Source organism: Orcinus orca, chromosome 11 (assembly GCF_937001465.1).
Source record: "Orcinus orca chromosome 11, mOrcOrc1.1, whole genome shotgun sequence".
Taxonomy (NCBI): domain Eukaryota; kingdom Metazoa; phylum Chordata; class Mammalia; order Artiodactyla; family Delphinidae; genus Orcinus; species Orcinus orca.
Genome location: NC_064569.1, coordinates 44,176,749 through 44,196,170, shown reverse-complemented (window position 1 = coordinate 44,196,170; position 19,422 = coordinate 44,176,749). Strand labels below are relative to the sequence as shown.

The following is a 19,422-nucleotide window of genomic DNA, read 5'->3' as shown; positions in this document are numbered from 1 at the left end:
AGTAGTTGTGGCACACGTGGGCTCAGTAGTTGTGGCGCACAGGCTTAGTTGCTCTGTGGCATGTGGGATCTTCCCGGACCAGGGATCAAACCCGTGTCCCCTGCACTGGCAGGCGGACTCTCAACTGCTGTGTCACCAAGGAGGTCCCCTTATTAGTTCCATTTTTGAAACCCCTAGAGTAAGTCACCAGCCTTATGAGTTGCCTTTATGGATTTTATGTTGGTTTATGGAGTTCCACCTTACGTAAAACTCTGTATTTGTCAGTTCTATATTAAATTTGATTTTGGGGCTTCCCTGGTGGCGCAGTGGTTAAGAATCCGCCTGCCAATGCAGGGGACACGGGTTCGAACCCTGGCCTGGGAAGATCCCACGTGCCGCGGAGCAACTAAGCCCGTTCGTCATAACTACTGAGCCTGCGCTCTAGAGCCTGCGTGCCACAACTGCTGAAGCCCTCACGCCTAGAGCCCATGCTCCGCAATAAGAGAAGCCGCTGCAATGAGAAGCCTGCACACCGCAGTGAAGAGTAGCCCCCGCTCACCGCAACCAGAGAAAGCCCGCGCACAGCAACGAAGACCCAACACAGCCAAAAATAAAAATAAATAAAATAAAAATGTATTTAAAAAAGAAAATGGGCCTGCCAGTGCAGGGGACATGGGTTCGATCCCTGGTCCGGGAAGATCCCACATGCTGCGGAGCCACTAAGCCCATGTGCCACAACTACTGAGCCTGCGCTCTAGAGCCTGCAAGCCAGAACTACTGAGCCTGTGTGCTACAACTACTGAGGCCCGCGTGCCTAGAGCCCGTGCTCCGCAACAAGAGAAGCCACCACAATGAGAAGCCTGGTCACCGCAACAAAGAGTAGCCCCCGCCCGCTGCAACCAGTGAAAGCCCTTACGCAGCAACGAAGACCCAACGCAGCCAAAAATAAAAACTAATTAATTAATCTTAAACAAGGAAAGAAAAGAAAAGGTGTATTTAAAAAAAAGAAAAAATTTTGATTTTGATTGGATAATGTTCTCTGACCTGATTTCAGGTAGTCTTAGAGAACATGAGGCAGTCCTGACAGCCTAAAAAGGGTTCATCCTTTTAATCATATTTGCTTGTCTTTGCTTTTTCTCTAGAGCACTTCTTAACCTTTTGGAGGTCCCAGATATCTTTGAAACTCTGATGAAAGATATGGACCCTTTCCCAGAAAAAGGCATGTACACATACTTTGCATGCGATTTGAGGGGCTTCATCAAATTACCTTGTAGCCCTGGACCTCTGGTTAAGAACCCATGCCTTTGATTCTGACTTCCAGGACGGTTAATGTTTGGTTCCACTGTTGCTCTTGATGGTGTGATCCTGACTTTTGGGTTGACCTAGGGTTTATCTCTTTTTAAAAAAAAAAACCTTTCCATTTTTATAAAGGGAATTTGGGGCTTTAGCATGGGGTCTCAGAGGAAAGGAACAGGCTTTGAAGTAGGAAGGAAAAATATTATCTATCTGAATTGATATGTAAATCCACATCAACTGCAAATTTCTGAAGATTTTGTAGAAATGGAATCATTCCAACACAGTTGGAAAGAGAGACTGAATTGTGGGTGAAAATGCTCTGAACTGTAATAGTACCAGATTTCCAGTCTGTGTGAGAAAAGGGACTACAGAGGAGAGAAAAGAAGGGTGTACTAGTTTCAGAGTGCTGTGAACAGTGAAACATTGTAATATTGAAGCATATAGTGCATATATGTTGGTGTTTGAAGATAGTTTGGAAAGGAAAGTAGGTGAACTGTGCGACTGGAGGTATATTGGAGTGATACTGAAAAGGACTTCTAAGTTGTGTAAGGTGTTCGGTTTTTGTCATGTAGGCAGAAAGTGGGGAACCTTTGGAGATTGGAAAGGAGAGCTGATGTGATCAGTTTGTGTGTTTTGTTTTGTTTTGTTTTGTTTTTTTCTTTGCTGCATGGCTTGTGGGATCCTAGTTCCTCCACCAGGGATCAAACCCCGGGCCCTCGGCAGTGAAAGTGTGGAGTCCTAACCACTGGACTTATAGGGAATTCCCAGTTTGTGTTCTTTTGGCAGTAAGAAGGATGGGGTTTGGAGAGGAAGAAATGTCACCAGCTAGATTTTTATTACAGTAGTCACTCCCCTGCTTAAAACCCTTTAGTTATATGCCTGCCAATCTCTCCAGCTTAGTTTCTCACATTCCAGCTACAGTGGCTTTATTTCATTTCTCAGAATGGCTATTCATTAATTGCTAACATTTACATAGCATTTACTATGTGGTAAACACTGGTCAAATCTGTTTGTATACATTAATTGATTTAATTCTCATGATAATCCTAAGGCAGTAAGGTAAATGCCTGTGTTGTCCCCATTTAAAACTGAGGAAAAACGGAAGCTCAGAGAGGTTGGATAACTTGCCCTAGGTTGCGCAGGTAATAAGTGGTGGCTCAAATCCAGGCAGTCTGTCTCCAGAATTCCTGTCCTTAATCACTATGCACAACTGCCTTTCTTTACCTTAGTGCTCAGAACATTTACACATGCTTTTGGCTGCAGTGCCCTTGCCACCCCCATCCCCCATACCTTTGTCTAATTAACTGTTAGTTGCCCTTCAGATATCAGTCAAACATCATTTAACCAAGGAACCCTTAGGTAGGATGGGTTCCATCTATCCACACACAAGGTCAGACCACTTTTTAAACGCTTTTATAGGACATTGTACTTCTTTTTTTTAAAATCAGTTGAACATTATGTATATGATCATTGATTGCCTTGTTTCCCTACTAGATTGTAAGCTCCATGTGAGCAAGAACTCTTTCCGTTTTGCTTATGATTATTTTCCTGTATCTAAGATAATGCTTGACACACAGTGGATACTCAGTAACTATTTGTCAAGTGAATAAACTTACTAAGACCTGAAATAAGGTAGTGGCTTTTAGAGTAGGAATGAATTTGAAAGAAATTTGGAATATAGAATTACAAGCATTTATAGATCAGTTAGATGTGGGAGGAATGAAAGATGACGCCAAGTAGTGATACCTTTAGTCTAAGTTGGGAGGAGGAGGAGAAGCCAGTTTTTTGTAGGAGAGAAGATAAGTTCAGTTTTGGGCGTAAATGTCTTTGAGATATTCACTTGGAGATATCTAGTAGTCATTTGGAAATGTGGGTCTCCTGCTTAAGAGCTGAGAGTTGTCTCCAAAGAAGACATACAGATGGCCAAGAGGCACGTGAAAAGCTGCTCAACATCACTAATTATTAGAGAAATGCAAATCAAAACTACAATGAGGTATCACCTCACATCAGTTAGAATGGGCATCATCAGAAAATCTACAAACAACAAATGCTGGAGAGGGTGTGAAGGGAACCCCCTTACACTGTTGGTGGGAATGTAAATTGATACAGCCACTATGGAGAACAGTATGGACGTTCCTTAAAAAACTAAAAATAGAATTACCATATGACCCAGCAATCCCACTACTGGGCCTATACCCAGAGAAAACCATAATTCAAAAAGACACATGCACCCCAATGTTCATTGCAGCGCTATTTACAATAGCCAGGTCATGGAAGCAGCCTAAATGCCTATCAACAGATGAATGGATAAAAAAGATGTGGTACATATATACAGTGGAATGTTACTCAGCCATCAAAAGGAACGAAATTGGGTCATTTGTAGAGATGTGGATGGACCTAGAGACTGTCATACAGAGTGAAGTAAGTCAGAAAGAGAAAAACAAATATATATTAATGCATATATGTGGAATCTAGAAAAATGGTACAGGTGAACCAGTTTGCAAGGCAGAAATAGAGACACAGATGTAGAGAACAAACGTTTGAACACCAAAGGGAGAAGCGGAGGTGGGCGTGATAGTGGTGGGATGAATTGCGAGATTGGGATTGACATATATACACTAATATGTATAAAATAGATAACTAATAAGAACCTGCTGTATAAAAAATAATAAATAAAATTAGTTTTTTAAAAAGAGCTGAGTGCTGATAATAAAGATTTGGGACTTATTGAGAAATATTTATGAATTGCCTACCATGTGCCAGCTACCATAGGCACTGGAGATACAGCAGTGAACAAAGCAAAAAAAAGAAAAAGACAAAATTCTTACTTTCATGGAGCCTATATATATATATATATATATATATATATATATATATGTGTGTGTGTGTGTGTGTGTGTGTGTGTATATATAAATATATGTGTGTGTATATATATATTTGGAGCTTATATTAGGGGAAAGTACAATAAATAAGTAAAATTTATAGTATGTCAAATAGTGATTTGTAGAGAAAAATAGGAAGAGGGAGTACAGTGGGAAGAGAAGGGTACTATAATTTTAAATAGGATGACTAGGGGGAAGGCCTCATTGAAAAGGTGGTGTTTAAGCAAAGACTTGAAGGATGTGAAAGAGTGAGCCTTGTGCAGAGTATTATAAGAGGACCTTAGAGGTGATCATTAGGACTCTGGCTTTTACCCTTAATGAGATAGGAAACCAATGGAGGATTTTTGAATAGAGGAATGACATGTTCTGACTTAAACTGTCAAAGATCACTCTACCTTGTTGAGAATAAACTATAGTGAGGTTCAAGGGCTGAAGAGTTTTTACAATGATCTGTATGAAAGAAAGACAAGAGGGATTAGATTCTGGATATATATATATATATATATATACATATTTTTGATTCTGGATATATTTTGAAGGTAGAGCTGACAGGATTTGCCAATAATTGGATTCTGGGAAGTGAAAAAGCCTTTGGTACAAGTGAAAGGATGAGAAGGCCAAAGTCTCCTTAGTGAATGTCTTAATGAATATCTGTATTTACAGGGTTGGGTGGAAGAAGAGCTAGCAAAGAGGCTGAGGAGGTGAGGTAAGAGGAAAATGGTAAGAGAGATAGAGTGTGCACATGAAAGCAGTCCTTCATCTTGGTATTTAAAATTGGGCTTGGGACTTCCCTGGTGGCACAGTGGATAAGGCTCTGCGCTTCCAATGCAGGGACCCTGGGTTCGATCCCTGGTCAGGGAACTGGGTCCCACTTGTATGCTGCAACTAAGAGTTCGCATGCCGCAACTAAGGAGCCCGCCTGCTGCAACTAAGACCTGGTGCAACCAAAATAAGTAAATAATAAATATTTTTTTAAAAACCCATAAAATTGTGCTTAAATCAGAGAGATCTGAGCTGGCATATTGGCTCCACTATTTTCTAGCTGGGTGATTTTTTTAGCAAATTATTGAGTCTCTTTGAGCTTCAATTTCTTAATTTATGAAATGCAGTCATAATACCAACCACATAGATGTTTTGAGAATTAAATGAGGAAATGATGTCCAAAGAACTTAGCCTTTTGCCTGGCATGTATTAATACTTGAAACTTGAGTTCCTATCATATGAAATGTTTAAATGGTGTAAAATGCCTCTGTCTTCAAAGGTTTACAAACTAGATTGAGAGTTAACAGATGAAAATGATTTGAATCAAAATTCAAGATTAGTAAATTAGAAATCACAGGGTGATGAATGATTGATGTCAAATGTATTATGTAGTCAGTTGATCAGTCCTTTCTCTGCTGTTTGGATAGGTAGCATGAAAAATGCCTTATTAATACTGAGAAATGGGATTTTTAGATTGATATTGAAAATTTAATTTTTGAATAGGTAATTCATGCTCAACCTCATAATATTAAAGGTATAAAAGGGTGCGTGGTAAAAAGTTTCCCTCCTACATGTGTCCTCAACAAACTTCTTCGCAGATTCAACTAGTGTTAACTTACCTGTTTCTTGTCCAGGCATCTTGTGTATACACATTTGAGTGGTGTGTGTGCGCATGTTATTTTTTACATTAATGTTAGTATCATATATACAATGTTCTGTAACTTGGCGTTTTTAAGTAGCCTTATTGAGATACAATTCACATACCATACAATTCACTCAGTATACCTTGCTTTTTAAATATTGAGTTGGCCAAAATGTTCCTTCGGTTTTTAAGTAAAAATAAAAGACATATTTTTCATTTTCACCAAGAACTTTATTAAACAATGTATTCACCGTTTTGTTCCACTACCTTCTGCCATTTTTCAGTCAAGTTCATAATTCCATCTTCCCAAAACTTTTTTTTTTTTTTTTTTTTGCGGTACGCGGGCCTCTCACTGTTGTGGCTTCTCCTGTTGTGGAGCACAGGCTCTGGACGCGCAGGCTCAGAGGCCATGGCTCATGGGCCTAGCTGCTCCGTGGCATGTGGGATCTTCCCGGACCAGGGCACAAACCCGTGTCCCCTGCATCGGCAGGCGGACTCTCAACCACTGTGCCACCAGGGGAGCCCTTCCCAAAACTTTTTATCTTTTTGAGCAAAGAACTGTTCCAGGTGCCTTTTACAGTCTTCCAGGGAATTGAAATTTTTTCCATTAAGAGATTTTGTAAAGACCAAAATAAATAAAAATCTGAAGGTGCAATGTCTGCTGAATATAGTGGATGAATCAGAACTTCCCAGCCAAGCTGTAACAGTTTTTGCGTGGTCATCAAAGAAACATGTGGTCTGGCATTATCCTGATGGAAGATTATGCGATTTCTATTGACTAATTCTGGACGCTTTTCGTCGAGTGCTGCTTTCAGTTCAGAAGCAGTACTTGTTGGAATTAATCGTTTGGTTTTCCAGAAGGAGCTCATAATAGAGGACACCCTTCCAATCTCACCATATACACACCATCACCTTCTTTGGATGAAGACCAGCCTTTGGTGTGGTTTGGTAGTGGTTCATTTCGCTTGCCCCACAATCTCTTCCGTTCTACATTATTGTACAGTATCCACTTTTCATTGCGCGTCACAATTTGTTTAAAAACGAAACATTTACGTTTAATTAGAAAATCAGAAATAAGGTCAAGAGGTTTTTTCCTGCTTAAGTTATGTGGAACCCAAACATCGAAGCGATTAACATAACCAAGCTGGTGCAAATGTTTTTCAGCTCTTGATTTTGATATTTTGAGTATGCCGGCTATCCCCTGCATGGTATAATGTTGATTGTTCTCAATAAATGTCTTGATTTGATCACTATCAACTTCATCTGGTCTGCCCGACCGAGGAGCATCGTCCAGCAAGAAATCTCCAGCACGGAACTTTGCAAACCACTTTTGACACGTTCGATCAGTCACAGCACCTTTTCCATACACGGCATAAATCTTTCTTTGCGTTTCAGTTGCGCTTTTACCTTTCTTGAAATAATAAAGCATAATATGCCGAAAATGTTCCTTTTTTCCTTCCATCTTCAATATTAAAATGGCTACACAATCACCAGTTTTGATGTTTTCTTTTAAATGTACACTGATATGACAGCTGTCACAATACAGTCTAACCAAATTGTTTCTAATGAAGTTAAAGACAACTAAGCACTACTAGAGTCATCTTATGGAAGAAAACTGAACGAACTTTTTGGCCAACCCAGTATGTTGTTTTAAAACATTTTGAAGTCAAATGCATATAAAAATGGGTAAGATTTGGGCTTCCCTGGTGGTACAGTGGTTGGGAGATTGCCTGCCAATGCAGGGGACACAGCTTCAAGCCCTGGTCTGGGAAGATCCCACATGCTATGGAACAACTAAGTCAGTGTGCCACAACTACTGAGCCTGCGCTCTAGAGCCTGCGAGTCACAACTACTGAGCCCACATGCCACAACTACTGAAGCCTGTGCACCTAGAGACCATGCTCTGCAGGAAGAGAAGCCACCGCAATGAGAAGCCAGTGCACCGAAACGAAGAGCAGCTCCCACTCGCCACGACTAGAGAAAGCCCGTGCGTGCAGCAGTGAGACCCAGTGCAGGCAAAAATAAATAAAATGAATAAATTTATTTTAAAAAGTGGGTAAGATTTGATATTATAAGTTATTTATTTATTTATTTGATTGTGCCGGGTCTAGTTGCGGCTCAAGGGCTTCTCAGGCGTAGTGGCATGCGACCTGTTAGTTGCAGGATGCATGTGGGATCTAGTTCCCTGACCAGGGATCAAACCTGGGCCCCCTGCCTTACGAGCACGGAGTCTTAACCACTGTGCCACCAGGGAAGTCCCTATAAATTCTTATTTGAGGCTTTAAAAGTGTTTTGTTCTACTAATGTAATTGTGCCCAAATGAAATGTGTGAAATGACTTCATTTTCAGCTATTTTGTTTTTACTCATCTATTTCCCTTTTGAAATAATGTCCCAGTATAGGAGCAGAACCCATAATATAATAATAAAGTAATACAACAGTGTGTAAAAACTACATGTAACATTCTCATTTGACCAGAGAAGGGGACGTGGAGGTGCTGAGAAGACTGCTGAATGAGCCAGAGACCTGAGGTTAGGGACTGGGAGCCAGTGGGGGACTGAGATTTCAGTTACCAACAGCAATAGCAAGGTCAGTGGTCAACAGTGGTGGATGCTATCCAAGCTAAACAACCAGTTGTACCAGTCTGTCAGCTTCAAGTCTACCAGATCAGCATCCTCTGCAGAATCCATCACCGACTGTCTGTTTCCCTGTCATCTGGAGGTTTTTGTAAACTTTTGTCCATATCTACACAGTTTTGGGAAGGAAGGAGAAGGGAGGAACAACTCTATTAGAAAGTTGAATTTTGAATTGCCTGAGTATTTACATTCCTTTTCCCTAGGTGGTCTTAGTGTTACTTAAACGAGGAGAAGAAAGAAGGAATGGAGTCTTCTGAGGAAGATTAGGAGTTATAGGAAGTAAAGAAATTGTATTGCTTTGTAAACAAACACCCTCTAAACATACACACACACACACACACACACACACACACACACACACAGAGTAAATGATATATTTAAAATGTTAGGTGATCTCTAAGTGCCAGGGTTACATAAGACTTTTTTTTCCTCTATACTTTTCAGAATTCTCTGACTATTCTACAGTGAACATAATTCTTTTATAACCAACAAAATTCTTAAAAGTGTAACTAAAATCAAAAGACTTGTTCTCCAGGAAACTGAGAAAAAATAAAGTACCAACATGGGAAAGATCAAGATTCTTACTTAAGGTCCATTACTTAAGAAATGGACCTTAGAGATCACTTAGAATCTAGATTCTAGATTAATACTATTCACTGTATCATCTGTAGGCCAGTGCTCATCCATGAACTGTTACTGGTTAATGATGTGATAAGGTTAAAAAAGAAATTAAGCTTTTAGAAACTTTTATAGCAGTTTGACATCACTGCTACATCCAAGTGTATGATCATTTTTCTAGTAATTGATTTTATTGTTTCTTTACAAAAGTATTGGTCCACAACCTGGTTGGAATGCTATAAAAACTTGGCAGCCCTATCAGTCTACCCATTTAAAAATATATTGATCTATGAAATGCAGAAATCTGAGAAGCAGTCATTCTGTCTGATCTTGTCTAACCCTTCACCGGTGTCTGTCTAACACAAAGTGTTAGTAGCTGCCAAGCACTATTGTAAATGCTTTATGAGTATTTGCTGGTTCAATCTTCATAACAACCCTATGCTGTAGGTACTGTTGCATTATCCCCATTTCATAGGAAACTGAGGCACAGAGAGGTTATGTTACTCACCCAAGGTTACACAGCTGTAAGTGGTAAAACTGGAATTTGAACCCAAGGTAGTCTGACTTCAGAGGCCATGTTATGCTTTGCAGCCACTCCACACTTAATGGGTGATTACCTACCATGTTTCTCAATAGAGGGTGCTGTTGGCTTGTTGAGTAGAACAAGTGTTCCACATAGTATCCCTCCCTGCCTGCCTGTCCCATTCACTGAATGCCCAATGAGAAAAAAAAAAAAAAAGCTCCCCTCTCCATTTCCAAATGTTTCCTTGGTTGAAAACCTTCTAGAGCTGACCAGCATATTCCCTTAGTTGTAAAGTTCTATAGGAATCTGCTTTCTAACTTCTGGTTGGTCTTAGATCTGTACTTCGAAACTAGTAAAGTCTTTTTTCAGGACAAATATCTATCTGTGCACTGATCTGCATATAGGATTTTTGGAGCCTTCCTTTTCTTGGTTGTTCTCCTTGGATCAGCATGTCATTACACTCCTTAAAATGAGAATATAGAGCCCAGTAAGGCTGTTAATCACTTAATATAGATTCTGGGGCTTCCCTGGTGGCACAGTGGTTAAGAATCCACCTGCCAATGCAGGGGACATGGGTTCGATCCCTGGTCCGGGAAGATCCCACGTGCCGCGGAGCAACTAAGCCCGTGCGCCACAGCTGCTGAGCCCGTGTGCCGCAACTACTGAAGCCCACGCGCCTAGAGCCCGTGCTCTGCAACAAGAGCCTCAACAAGAGAAGCCACCACAATGAGAAGCCCGCGTACCACAACGAAGAATAGCCCCCACTCGCCGCAAGCGGAGAAAAGCCTGCGCGAAGCAACAAAGACCCAACGCAGCCCAAAACAATAAACAAATAAAATAAATAAATTAAAAAATATATATAGATTCTGTTTTTTTAGTTACCCTTAACCTAGAATTACTTTGGTAGCAAATCATACTGTTAGCCCTCTTTGCACTTGTAATCATCTAAAACCCTGACTGAGGTCTTTATCCTTTGAGTTACTGTTGAGCCAGATCTTGTTCATCTGTTTTTTTTAACAATTTAAGTTTTGAATATAAGTGTAGTACTTATAGGTATACCTTATTTCTTCTAAATTGAGTCTTCATTTTGGCTTTTTGTTTTCCCTGAAGAGCCAGCAACACCCCCTGACATCCCCACCCACCCACCTTTAGTTCTGTCAGTAATCCATCAATTCTTCCTCCTTCTGTTGTCTGCAAAGTTGATAAGTATACCTGTTGTATCTTTAGTCAAGTTACTGATTTAAAAATCTTCAACTCATGCCATGTCGTGGCATGCCATTACATATTTTTTTCCATTTTGGCAAAGATCCTTTATGTGATTCATTATTGACATTAATCTAGCTAACACATCTACCTAATTCTGTGGTGGACAAACTTGTATGCATGTATATGGTAGATTGCAGTAAAGGATCTGGGATAATAGATAGTAAGGAAAATCTGCTTTTAGATAAGTAGATATTCTACTTAAAGATTGATTCTTTCCTTATATGAGCTGGTACAGTAATTGTTCAGGAAAAAAAGACCACCCCCCCCTTAGAAGTAGCTAAAGACTTATGTAATAAATGTATGAATAGATCAGAATTTGATTAAAGTAGGTTTATTCTTCACCATCTGTTAGAAAAGTCCTCTTGCATATTGAATATTGTTAGGGGGAAGCAGATCATCTTTGTGGACCTAGAAGCTTGGTGGGATTAAGACAGTAGTTTTGGGTGGATCTTTCATTTCTTTTTCTTTCTTGTGAGAACTACCTCTTTTTTTTTCTCCCCCACCAGGTTCATTCTGTAAATTAAGGAAAAGCTTTATTCTTTTTTCTCAGCTTGCTGAACTAAAGCAGGAGTGTCTTGCTCGTGGTTTGGAGACCAAGGGAATAAAACAAGATCTCATCAACAGGCTCCAGGCATATCTTGAAGAGCATGGTGAGTTCTTTGCGGAGGCAAAGAGTGATGTGAGTGAGGGGATTAATTTTTTTTTAATAAATTTATTTATTTATTTTTGGTTGTGTTGCGTCTTCATTGCTGCCTGCAGGCTTTCTCTAGTTGCGGTGTGTGGGGGCTACTCTTCCTTGCGGTGCGCGGGCTTCTCATTGCGGTGGCTTCTCGTTGCAGAGCACGGGCTCTAGGCGCACAGGCTTCATTCAGTAGTTGGGCTCGCGGGCTCTAGAGCGCAGGCTCAGTAGTTGTGGTGTACGGGCTTAGTTGCTCCGCGGCATGTGAGATCTTCCCGGACCAGGGCTTGAACCCGTGTTCCCTGCATTGGCAGGCAGATTCTTAACCACTGTGCCACCAGGGAAGCCCGAGAGGATTAATTTTTAGGCTCTGCCATACAGAAGATTTCTTCTTTTCCTTTAGGTTGTTGATGATGTAAGATTTTAATTAACTCTATCAAGAAAACTCTTGTCATCTAAAATAGTGGTTATAATGAGAAGAAATACCCCCCTTTTAAAAAGACATTGTAATTTTATTTCAACATATTATTTTCAAGGAAGTATGGGAAAGCAAGCATCATTAGACTGAGAATCGGAAGATTTGGAGTCTAATTCCTCTTGAGCCAGGAATTTACTAGGTAACTTTGGACAGCCGCTGTTTTCAGGCTAAGTGTCTTTTGTAGTCTGTGAAGTGAGACAAGTGTCTCCACCCTTGAAATCCATAAACCTAAGTAATCTCTGGTCCCTTCTAGCTCTGACATTCTCCAATTCCACTTTAAAAAACAAACATACACTTCATTTAAGGCATAGTATCATCCCTCTCTAATTTTAATTTATTCCCTTTTATTCCCATTCCTTTTATCCCAACTCTCTTAGGCAACTATTCTAATGTGTTTGATATATATTTTTTGTCTTTGTCCTTATAAACCGTGTAGTGTTGTTTGGTCTACAGTAATTTTATGTAATTGGCAATGAGGCCATAGCCTTACTTTATTGCATTCTTTTTTCTCCAAGTACTGTGTGTTTTTTTGTTTGTTTGTTTTTGTTTTTTTCTTTTGTGGTACGCGGGCCTCTCACTGTTGTGGCCTCTCCCGTTGCGGAGCACAGGCTCCAGACGCGCAGGCTCAGCGGCCATGGCTCACGGGTCTAGCCGCTCCGCGGCATGTGGGATCTTCCCGGACCGGGGCACGAACCCACGTCCCCTGCATCGGCAGGCGGACTCTCAACCACTGCGCCGCCAGGGAATCCCCAGTACTGTGTTTTTTTAAGATGTAGCAGTCATCTAGTCTATTGATTCTAATTCCTGCATGGTATTCTATAATGTAAAGAATTCACCATGGGCTTCCCTGGTGGCGCAGTGGTAGAGAGTCCGCCTGCCGATGCAGGGGACGTGGGTTCGTGCCCCGGTCCGGGAAGATCCCACATGCCGCGGAGCGGCTAGACCCGTGAGCCATGGCTGCTGAGCCTGCGCGTCTGGAGCCTGTGCTCCGCAACGGGAGAGGCCACAACAGTGAGAGGCCCGCATACAGAAAAAAAAAAAAGAATTCACCATGTTTTATTTAGTTCACCCAGTGACTGACTCCTGAACTACTTCTTTCATATTCCCTTATATTCCTGTGTCAGAGTCTTGGGGGTATATACCCAGGAATGGGGTTGCTAATAAATATCTGTTCATAAATGTATACTTAATATGACTAAACACCACTAAATTGTTTTTCTGAATTGCTGTATAAATTTCATCATCAGCACATGAGGATTCACTGTCCTAACAAGTGGCCTAATTTTTGGTAATCTGTTAGTGGTTTCAGTTTACATTCCTCTACTTACTAAAAAGTTTAAACATGTCCTTTGTTCGTGGTTCTTTGGCTCTCTCCTTTGCCCATTTTTCTTTTGGGGTTCTCATCGTTTGCTTGTTAGTTCGCAGGCATATCATATATTCTAGTGACTGTTCCCATGTTGGTTTTAGATACAAATATCTTCTTTGACAGTCGTTTCTTTTTCTGTGGTATCCTTTCCTATTTTGGGGTGTTTTTTTTTTGTACTTAAAAAAATATCATCTTAATCTTTTTTTTTATTAATTAATTATTTTTTGGCTGTGTTGGGTCTTCATTGCTGGCCGTGGGCTTTCTCTAGTTGCGGCAAGCAGGGGCTACACTTTCGTGGCATTGGGCAGGCTTCTCATTGCAGTGGCTTCTCTTGTTGCGGAACACGGGCTGTAGGCGCACAGGCTTCAGTAGTTGTGGCACACGGGCTTAGTTGCTCCGCGGCATGTGGGATCTTCCTGGACCAGGGCTCGAACCCATGTCCCCTGCGTTGGCAGGCGGATTCTTAACCAGTGCGCCACCAGGGAATCCCCCTTTCCTAGTTCTGAAAAATAAGTTTTTTGCATAGTACTTTTGCTTCTGGGTTTTTTGTTTTGTTTTTGTTGTTTTAGAAATTCTTCCCCACCACTAAATTCTGCCACAGTACTTTTTAATTAATGTTATAGTTTGACCTCATCATGTTTAGTTCTTCAGTGCAGCTGGAGTTCAACCTCTTAATTGATGTTAGTTAGGTAGAGAATATAGTTTTTAATCTCCTCCACGTGGAGCAAATTTTATGAACATTTCTGCCTTCATTATTGAATTTTATTTTGGGAAAGCAAAATGATTATAATTTTAGCCTAAGTACAGTGATCAAGATGGTTTTGTAGCAGGGCTTGACCTGATTATTTTAATATTCTTTAGCTGAAGAGGAGGCAAATGAAGAAGATGTACTGGGAGATGAAACAGAGGTGAGTTGGAGAGAGTAAGGTTAGTCACTGGCCTGGCAGTGTGCCACTGCCTTGGTCACGTTGCTAAACATCAATCATTAGAGGGCTTCAATGCTAACTCGTTAGGGGAGCATAAAGGGGGAATGAAGGTTCTGAAAGATTGGTTCGTTTTGGAGTTCTCATATTCTTTTGGTAGGTATTTACTCTTGATTTATTTTAACCATCTTGTTTCATTTGGTTTTAGGAAGAAGAACCGAAGCCCATAGAACTGCCTGTCAAAGAGGAAGAACCTCCTGAAAAAACTGTTGATGTGTAACTATCCGTTTTTTATAATGAGGACAGAGCAGACGGTTCTGGATTTTTTAGTGTTACACTGTTGACCTCTTATACATTCCCATTGGAATGTATACATTCCCTTTTTTTTTTAAAATTTGGTTGCATCGGGTTTAGTTGTGGCTTGCTTGCTCCTTAGTTGTGGCATGCGAACTCTTAGTTGCGGCGTGCATGTGGGATCTAGTTCCCTGACCAGGGATTGAACTCAGGCCCCCTGCACTGGAAGGCGGATTCTTTACCACTGTGCCACCAGGGAAGTCCCCCATTGGCTTTTTCATTTCTCATTAGATCATACATTTTCAGAAAGGTCTTGTTCATTTCAAGTACATGGTCCCAGTGAAGCAAAGTAACTTTGTCTCTAGGTTATGTAATAGATACTTAGGACCAAGAGACTTCAAGCCCAGATAAAGTTTAGTTCTCTTAGCCTTTGTTGTATCACCGTAATAGATGATTCTTTTTCTGTATAGAGAATCATGCACATTTTCTGCATATAAGGAATTTTGTAAGGGAAGAGAGTGCTGAGCAAGGTTATGTCTCAACACTGTATTCTCTTTTCCTTTTTGATTTACAGTGGAGGAGGGGAGGACAAAGTACTAGAGTGAATAGTGGATCTTGATTTATTTAAATTATTACACAAGGTTGATCATAAACATTTTTTTTTTTTTTTTTTTTTTTTTTGCGGTACGTGGGCCTCACTGTTGTGGCCTCTCCCCGTTGCAGAGCACAGCCTCCGGACGCGCAGGCTCAGCGGCCATGGCTCACGGGCCCAGCCGCTCCGCGGCATGTGGGATCTTCTCGGAACGGGGCACGAACCCGTGTCCCCTGCATCGGCAGGCGGACTCTCAACCACTGCGCCACCAGGGAAGCCCGATCATAAACATTTTTTATTTGGGGTTTCCCCGCAAATGTCCGGCCATCTTATACTCCAGCATGTCAAGAGCAGTTGAGTCCTTTTTAACATTTTTGTTCCTCATAGCTGTATTAATCCATTTAATTATAAAAGACAATTAAAAAAAAAAGACAATAGATGTAAAAAGTCAAAGTCAAACATTACATAGAGGAATATATAAATTGAAAATTAAGTACCCTTGTCTGCACCCCCACCTGACTTCCCAGAGGTTTTCAATATATTCTTTTGGAATATTTTATATGTGCATATACAGATACATATGTACATGCATATTGTCAGTTTCTTGATTTTTTTTTCACATATGGAGATCTTTCTATATCATCATATAATGTCTTTATTTAAATATTAGTTATAGGGACTTCCCTGGCGGTCCAGTGGTTAAGACTCCATGCTTCCACTGAAAGGGGCACAGGTTTGATCCCTGGTTGGGGAACTAAGATCGTGCATGCCTCATGGCACGGCCAAAAAAAATTAGTTATATATAGGCAAGGTTCTAAGTGTTTTACATGTATTCTCATTTAATCGTCACGTCAACGCTATGAAATGAGGATAATTATCCTAGTAAGTGGTAGGTCTCTCTTTTTTTTTTTAGCTTGTTGTTATGGGATATTACAAGTATATACAAAACTTAGGAGAATAGTAAATAGACCCCCATGAACCCATCACCTAGATTTAGTTGTTATCAACTTAGAATCTCATTCTTTCTGGCAGCTAACAGTATACTCCATTCTATGGATGAACAGTAATTTCACCAGTCTCCTGTTGATGGACATTTAGATTATTCATAATTGCAAAAAATACAGTGCATGTTCACATACAACTAATTGTAAATTTATGCAGGTATATCCAAAGGATAAGTTTCTAGCAATGGATTTTCTGCATTAGAGAAGATGTGCATTTAATGTTTTATTAGATTTTGTCAAATAATACTGCTTTCTAAAGCCATTTAGTTATCATCCATCATAGGAGGTTTATGTTTAGATATAATGCCTTGAGGAAATGGCCGATGGGATAGCTTTAAAATAGAGATGTTTTGGGGAGTTATGGGGCAAGAAGGAAGATGAAATAAATACAATGATAATTGGCCTGTGTGGGTTAAAAATTATGAAGTTTGAAAATCTGTAGTTTATTTTTATAATATGTAAAATGTGTAATTCCCTTGTTTAGAGGGCTTTAATTTTATCAGTGAATTTCTAAACAAATTGAAAATGTGTGTGGGAGGGGTTGTGTTTTTGCTTGTTAGAGGGATAGTAGTGGTTAAACTAAAGTATGTACAGAAAGATTCTGGGTCCCCGTAGTATGGAGAATGTTTTGTATGTGACTGTGGGTAGGGGCGAAACTTCTGAGTGAAGAGAAGAAATTTCACATGAGCCCCAGAATATGACGTTATTTATTGCTTGAGCTTAATTGTGCCTGAGGGTGTTGGAACAGAGCTGAAGGAAGCTGCTTCTTTCTGGTTCCCTTTCTGCCATGAAGTATACTGATGGGAATGTGGAGAAAGTCATTAGCCTGGTGGTTTGGTGAAGAGGGCTGCTATTTTAATGGCATTGGACTTCAAGTAGAACATTAAACTTCAGTGTCCCTTTCTGTCTGCACAAAACAGAGAGGATTGGGGAAGGAAAGATGACTGGGAAATGGAAAGAAATCGGAAGTTTCTTTAAAGTCAGAATGTACAGGGCTAATTTAGGTCCTTAGAACATTCAAAAGGAGATCCCCTTGCTTTGTCTTTTGCTTGAGTTTCTCCAAAAAGATACCTCTGTTTCTAGTTTGATTTTTTTCCCCCTCCTCAAGCCACAGCAGTTAAATATTGCAGGACTTAGTTATGGTCAGCAGGGGGCTCCCACTGCTTATCTGTCAGTCCAGGGACCTCCAACAAAAGGATGGAGGAGAGAATAAGTTCCTGTTCCAGAATTGCTTCCTCTGAAAATGCCATTAAACCATTACTACTTTTCAGGGCATCAAATGGGAAAAGTGTCTGGGATATTGGAACAAAAGCCTCCCATGTCTCTAAATGAGGGACCTTAATGAGACTGGTTATGACCCACAGTTTTATGGGAGTTGTTTGGTGGAGGGTTAATGCCCTTCCATTTATCCTGAGTACTTCCGAACTTTGTCTCCCGCCCCCCTGGTCCCCCCTCTTTTGTTTTCTCTTAAACCTTTTGACTGGTAACTTACCATGTTTTCCTAATTCAAACTCCCCTTAGCCTTTTTTCTTCCCACTCCCTTTGGCATTTTTATTTATCCCACTTTGACTGTTCCAGCTGGAGCTATGGTCCCATGGGAGATATAAGGGATTTGTAAAAGAAGGAAACCAGACCTTGTAGAGCACTCATTAATTGTGATGAAAATTGAGAGCTGGTATTTAAATGAGGGTTAGAGGAATAGTCATTAGTCCAAAAGTACATTTAAAGTTCCTAAAAGTAAATGAAATGATTTCCGGTGTACTTTGAGCATTTCCCTCAGTTCAGTATATTTAACCAGACTTCTTTCCTTGTTACTTTCTTATACTCTAGCAAAGTAGCTTAGTCTGTTATTTAAACTCTTTTATCAGTAGACGACACTTCAAGGAACTAAAGGTCTAATGGGCTTCATGTTTTTTTGGTCTGAAGGGTGGTAGAGAGATATGGGACAGAGGACATGATTCAGGTGAATTCTTACACACTTCAAAGGTTTTGGTTTAGAATATCAGTCTTCTGATTTTAAAAATCCCTTTTCCAGGGCAGCAGAGAAAAAAGTGGTAAAAATTACATCTGAAATACCACAGACTGAGGTAGGTATTCTTTCAGAAGAGCAGTCTATATATATATATCTTTCTGTTTCTTACCCTTTATTTTGTCTGTATCATCACTTTAAAATATTTACTCATAGGCAGAAAATCAGTATTGACAGATTTTGGTATTGATACATTTTTCTACCGGCCACACTTGGGAATATATTTGGGCTGGCATAGTCACCTTTGAGGCCGTAGTCTTTTTGTATAGTATTCTGGTCTTAGTGGTAACTCTTTTTAAGATGTTTACAAACTAAGATTAGAGTTTGAGAGGATTGTACCTTGGAAGAGATGAAAAGTTACAAGGGAAGATGTCACTCTTAAGTTACTACTAGCTAGCTGGTGAGATTGAAATTTCTCTGGATCCTATCTCAAGATCTCTGAAAGTAGGTTTCAGTGAAGATCTGTGGGGTTTTTTTGTACTATTAAAGTAGAGATGGCATAGGACAACGCTGCCTCATTTCTAACTGAAAGAGTACAACTAGTGTTGGAACCAAGCTGTTCCTTTGATCCATTTTCAAAGGTCAGTCAAACACAGCTTTTGTCTTCTTGGCTTGATACAGAATGCGGGTTTTATTTTATTCCTTCCCTTTTGTTTTTGAGGACATGAATGTAATAATAGTCTTTTTGTGTTTGCTTTCTGGAAAGGACTGTTGAGTTAAGCCCTGGGATGGATACAACCTGATATCCTCTGTGATTGTCAGTATAACTCAGTTTGGACCTTAAGAAATTAATCCCGATGTTCTAGAGATACACACCTCTAAATGACTTTTCTCTTAAAAGAAGGAAACCAGAAATTGAATTTTTCTCTTTCCCTTCTTTTGTCTGTTATCACTTAGAGGATGCAGAAGAGAGCTGAACGATTCAATGTACCTGTGAGCTTGGAGAGTAAGAAAGCTGCCAGGGCAGCTAGGTGAGTGTTCCCAGCCTTTTAGACCTGAGATCGTGGTAATATGAAGGTGAGGGAATGTGTTCCTAGGTTTTAAATATAGTTGTTGATTTTAAGTAGAATAGAGGCCTTGCTGGAAAGAAATACTCTCTTGGCTCTATTCAGAACGTATCTGCTGATTGGTTGTAGTAGCTCTTAGATTGGGTTTTATTACCAAGCAGGGTTTTTGTAATAGGTAAAAGTCAGGAACTGACTGCTACTCCCAGTTCTGATAAGGCTACCTTTTA

At 40.2% G+C, this 19,422-nt stretch overlaps 1 protein-coding gene across 2 annotated transcripts in view; it reads left to right on the top strand.

Moving 5' to 3' along the window:
- Nucleotides 1-19,422, top strand: part of SARNP (SAP domain containing ribonucleoprotein) — a 52,373-nt gene that overhangs the window by 1,837 nt on the left and 31,114 nt on the right. For both annotated transcript variants that reach the window (XM_033436094.2, XM_004274194.4), the window contains exons 2-6: nucleotides 11,374-11,473; nucleotides 14,208-14,254; nucleotides 14,478-14,545; nucleotides 18,195-18,246; nucleotides 19,086-19,159. In XM_033436094.2, coding sequence (XP_033291985.1) covers nucleotides 11,374-11,473; nucleotides 14,208-14,254; nucleotides 14,478-14,545; nucleotides 18,195-18,246; nucleotides 19,086-19,159 — 341 coding nt within the window. The remainder of the gene's footprint in view (nucleotides 1-11,373; nucleotides 11,474-14,207; nucleotides 14,255-14,477; nucleotides 14,546-18,194; nucleotides 18,247-19,085; nucleotides 19,160-19,422) is intronic.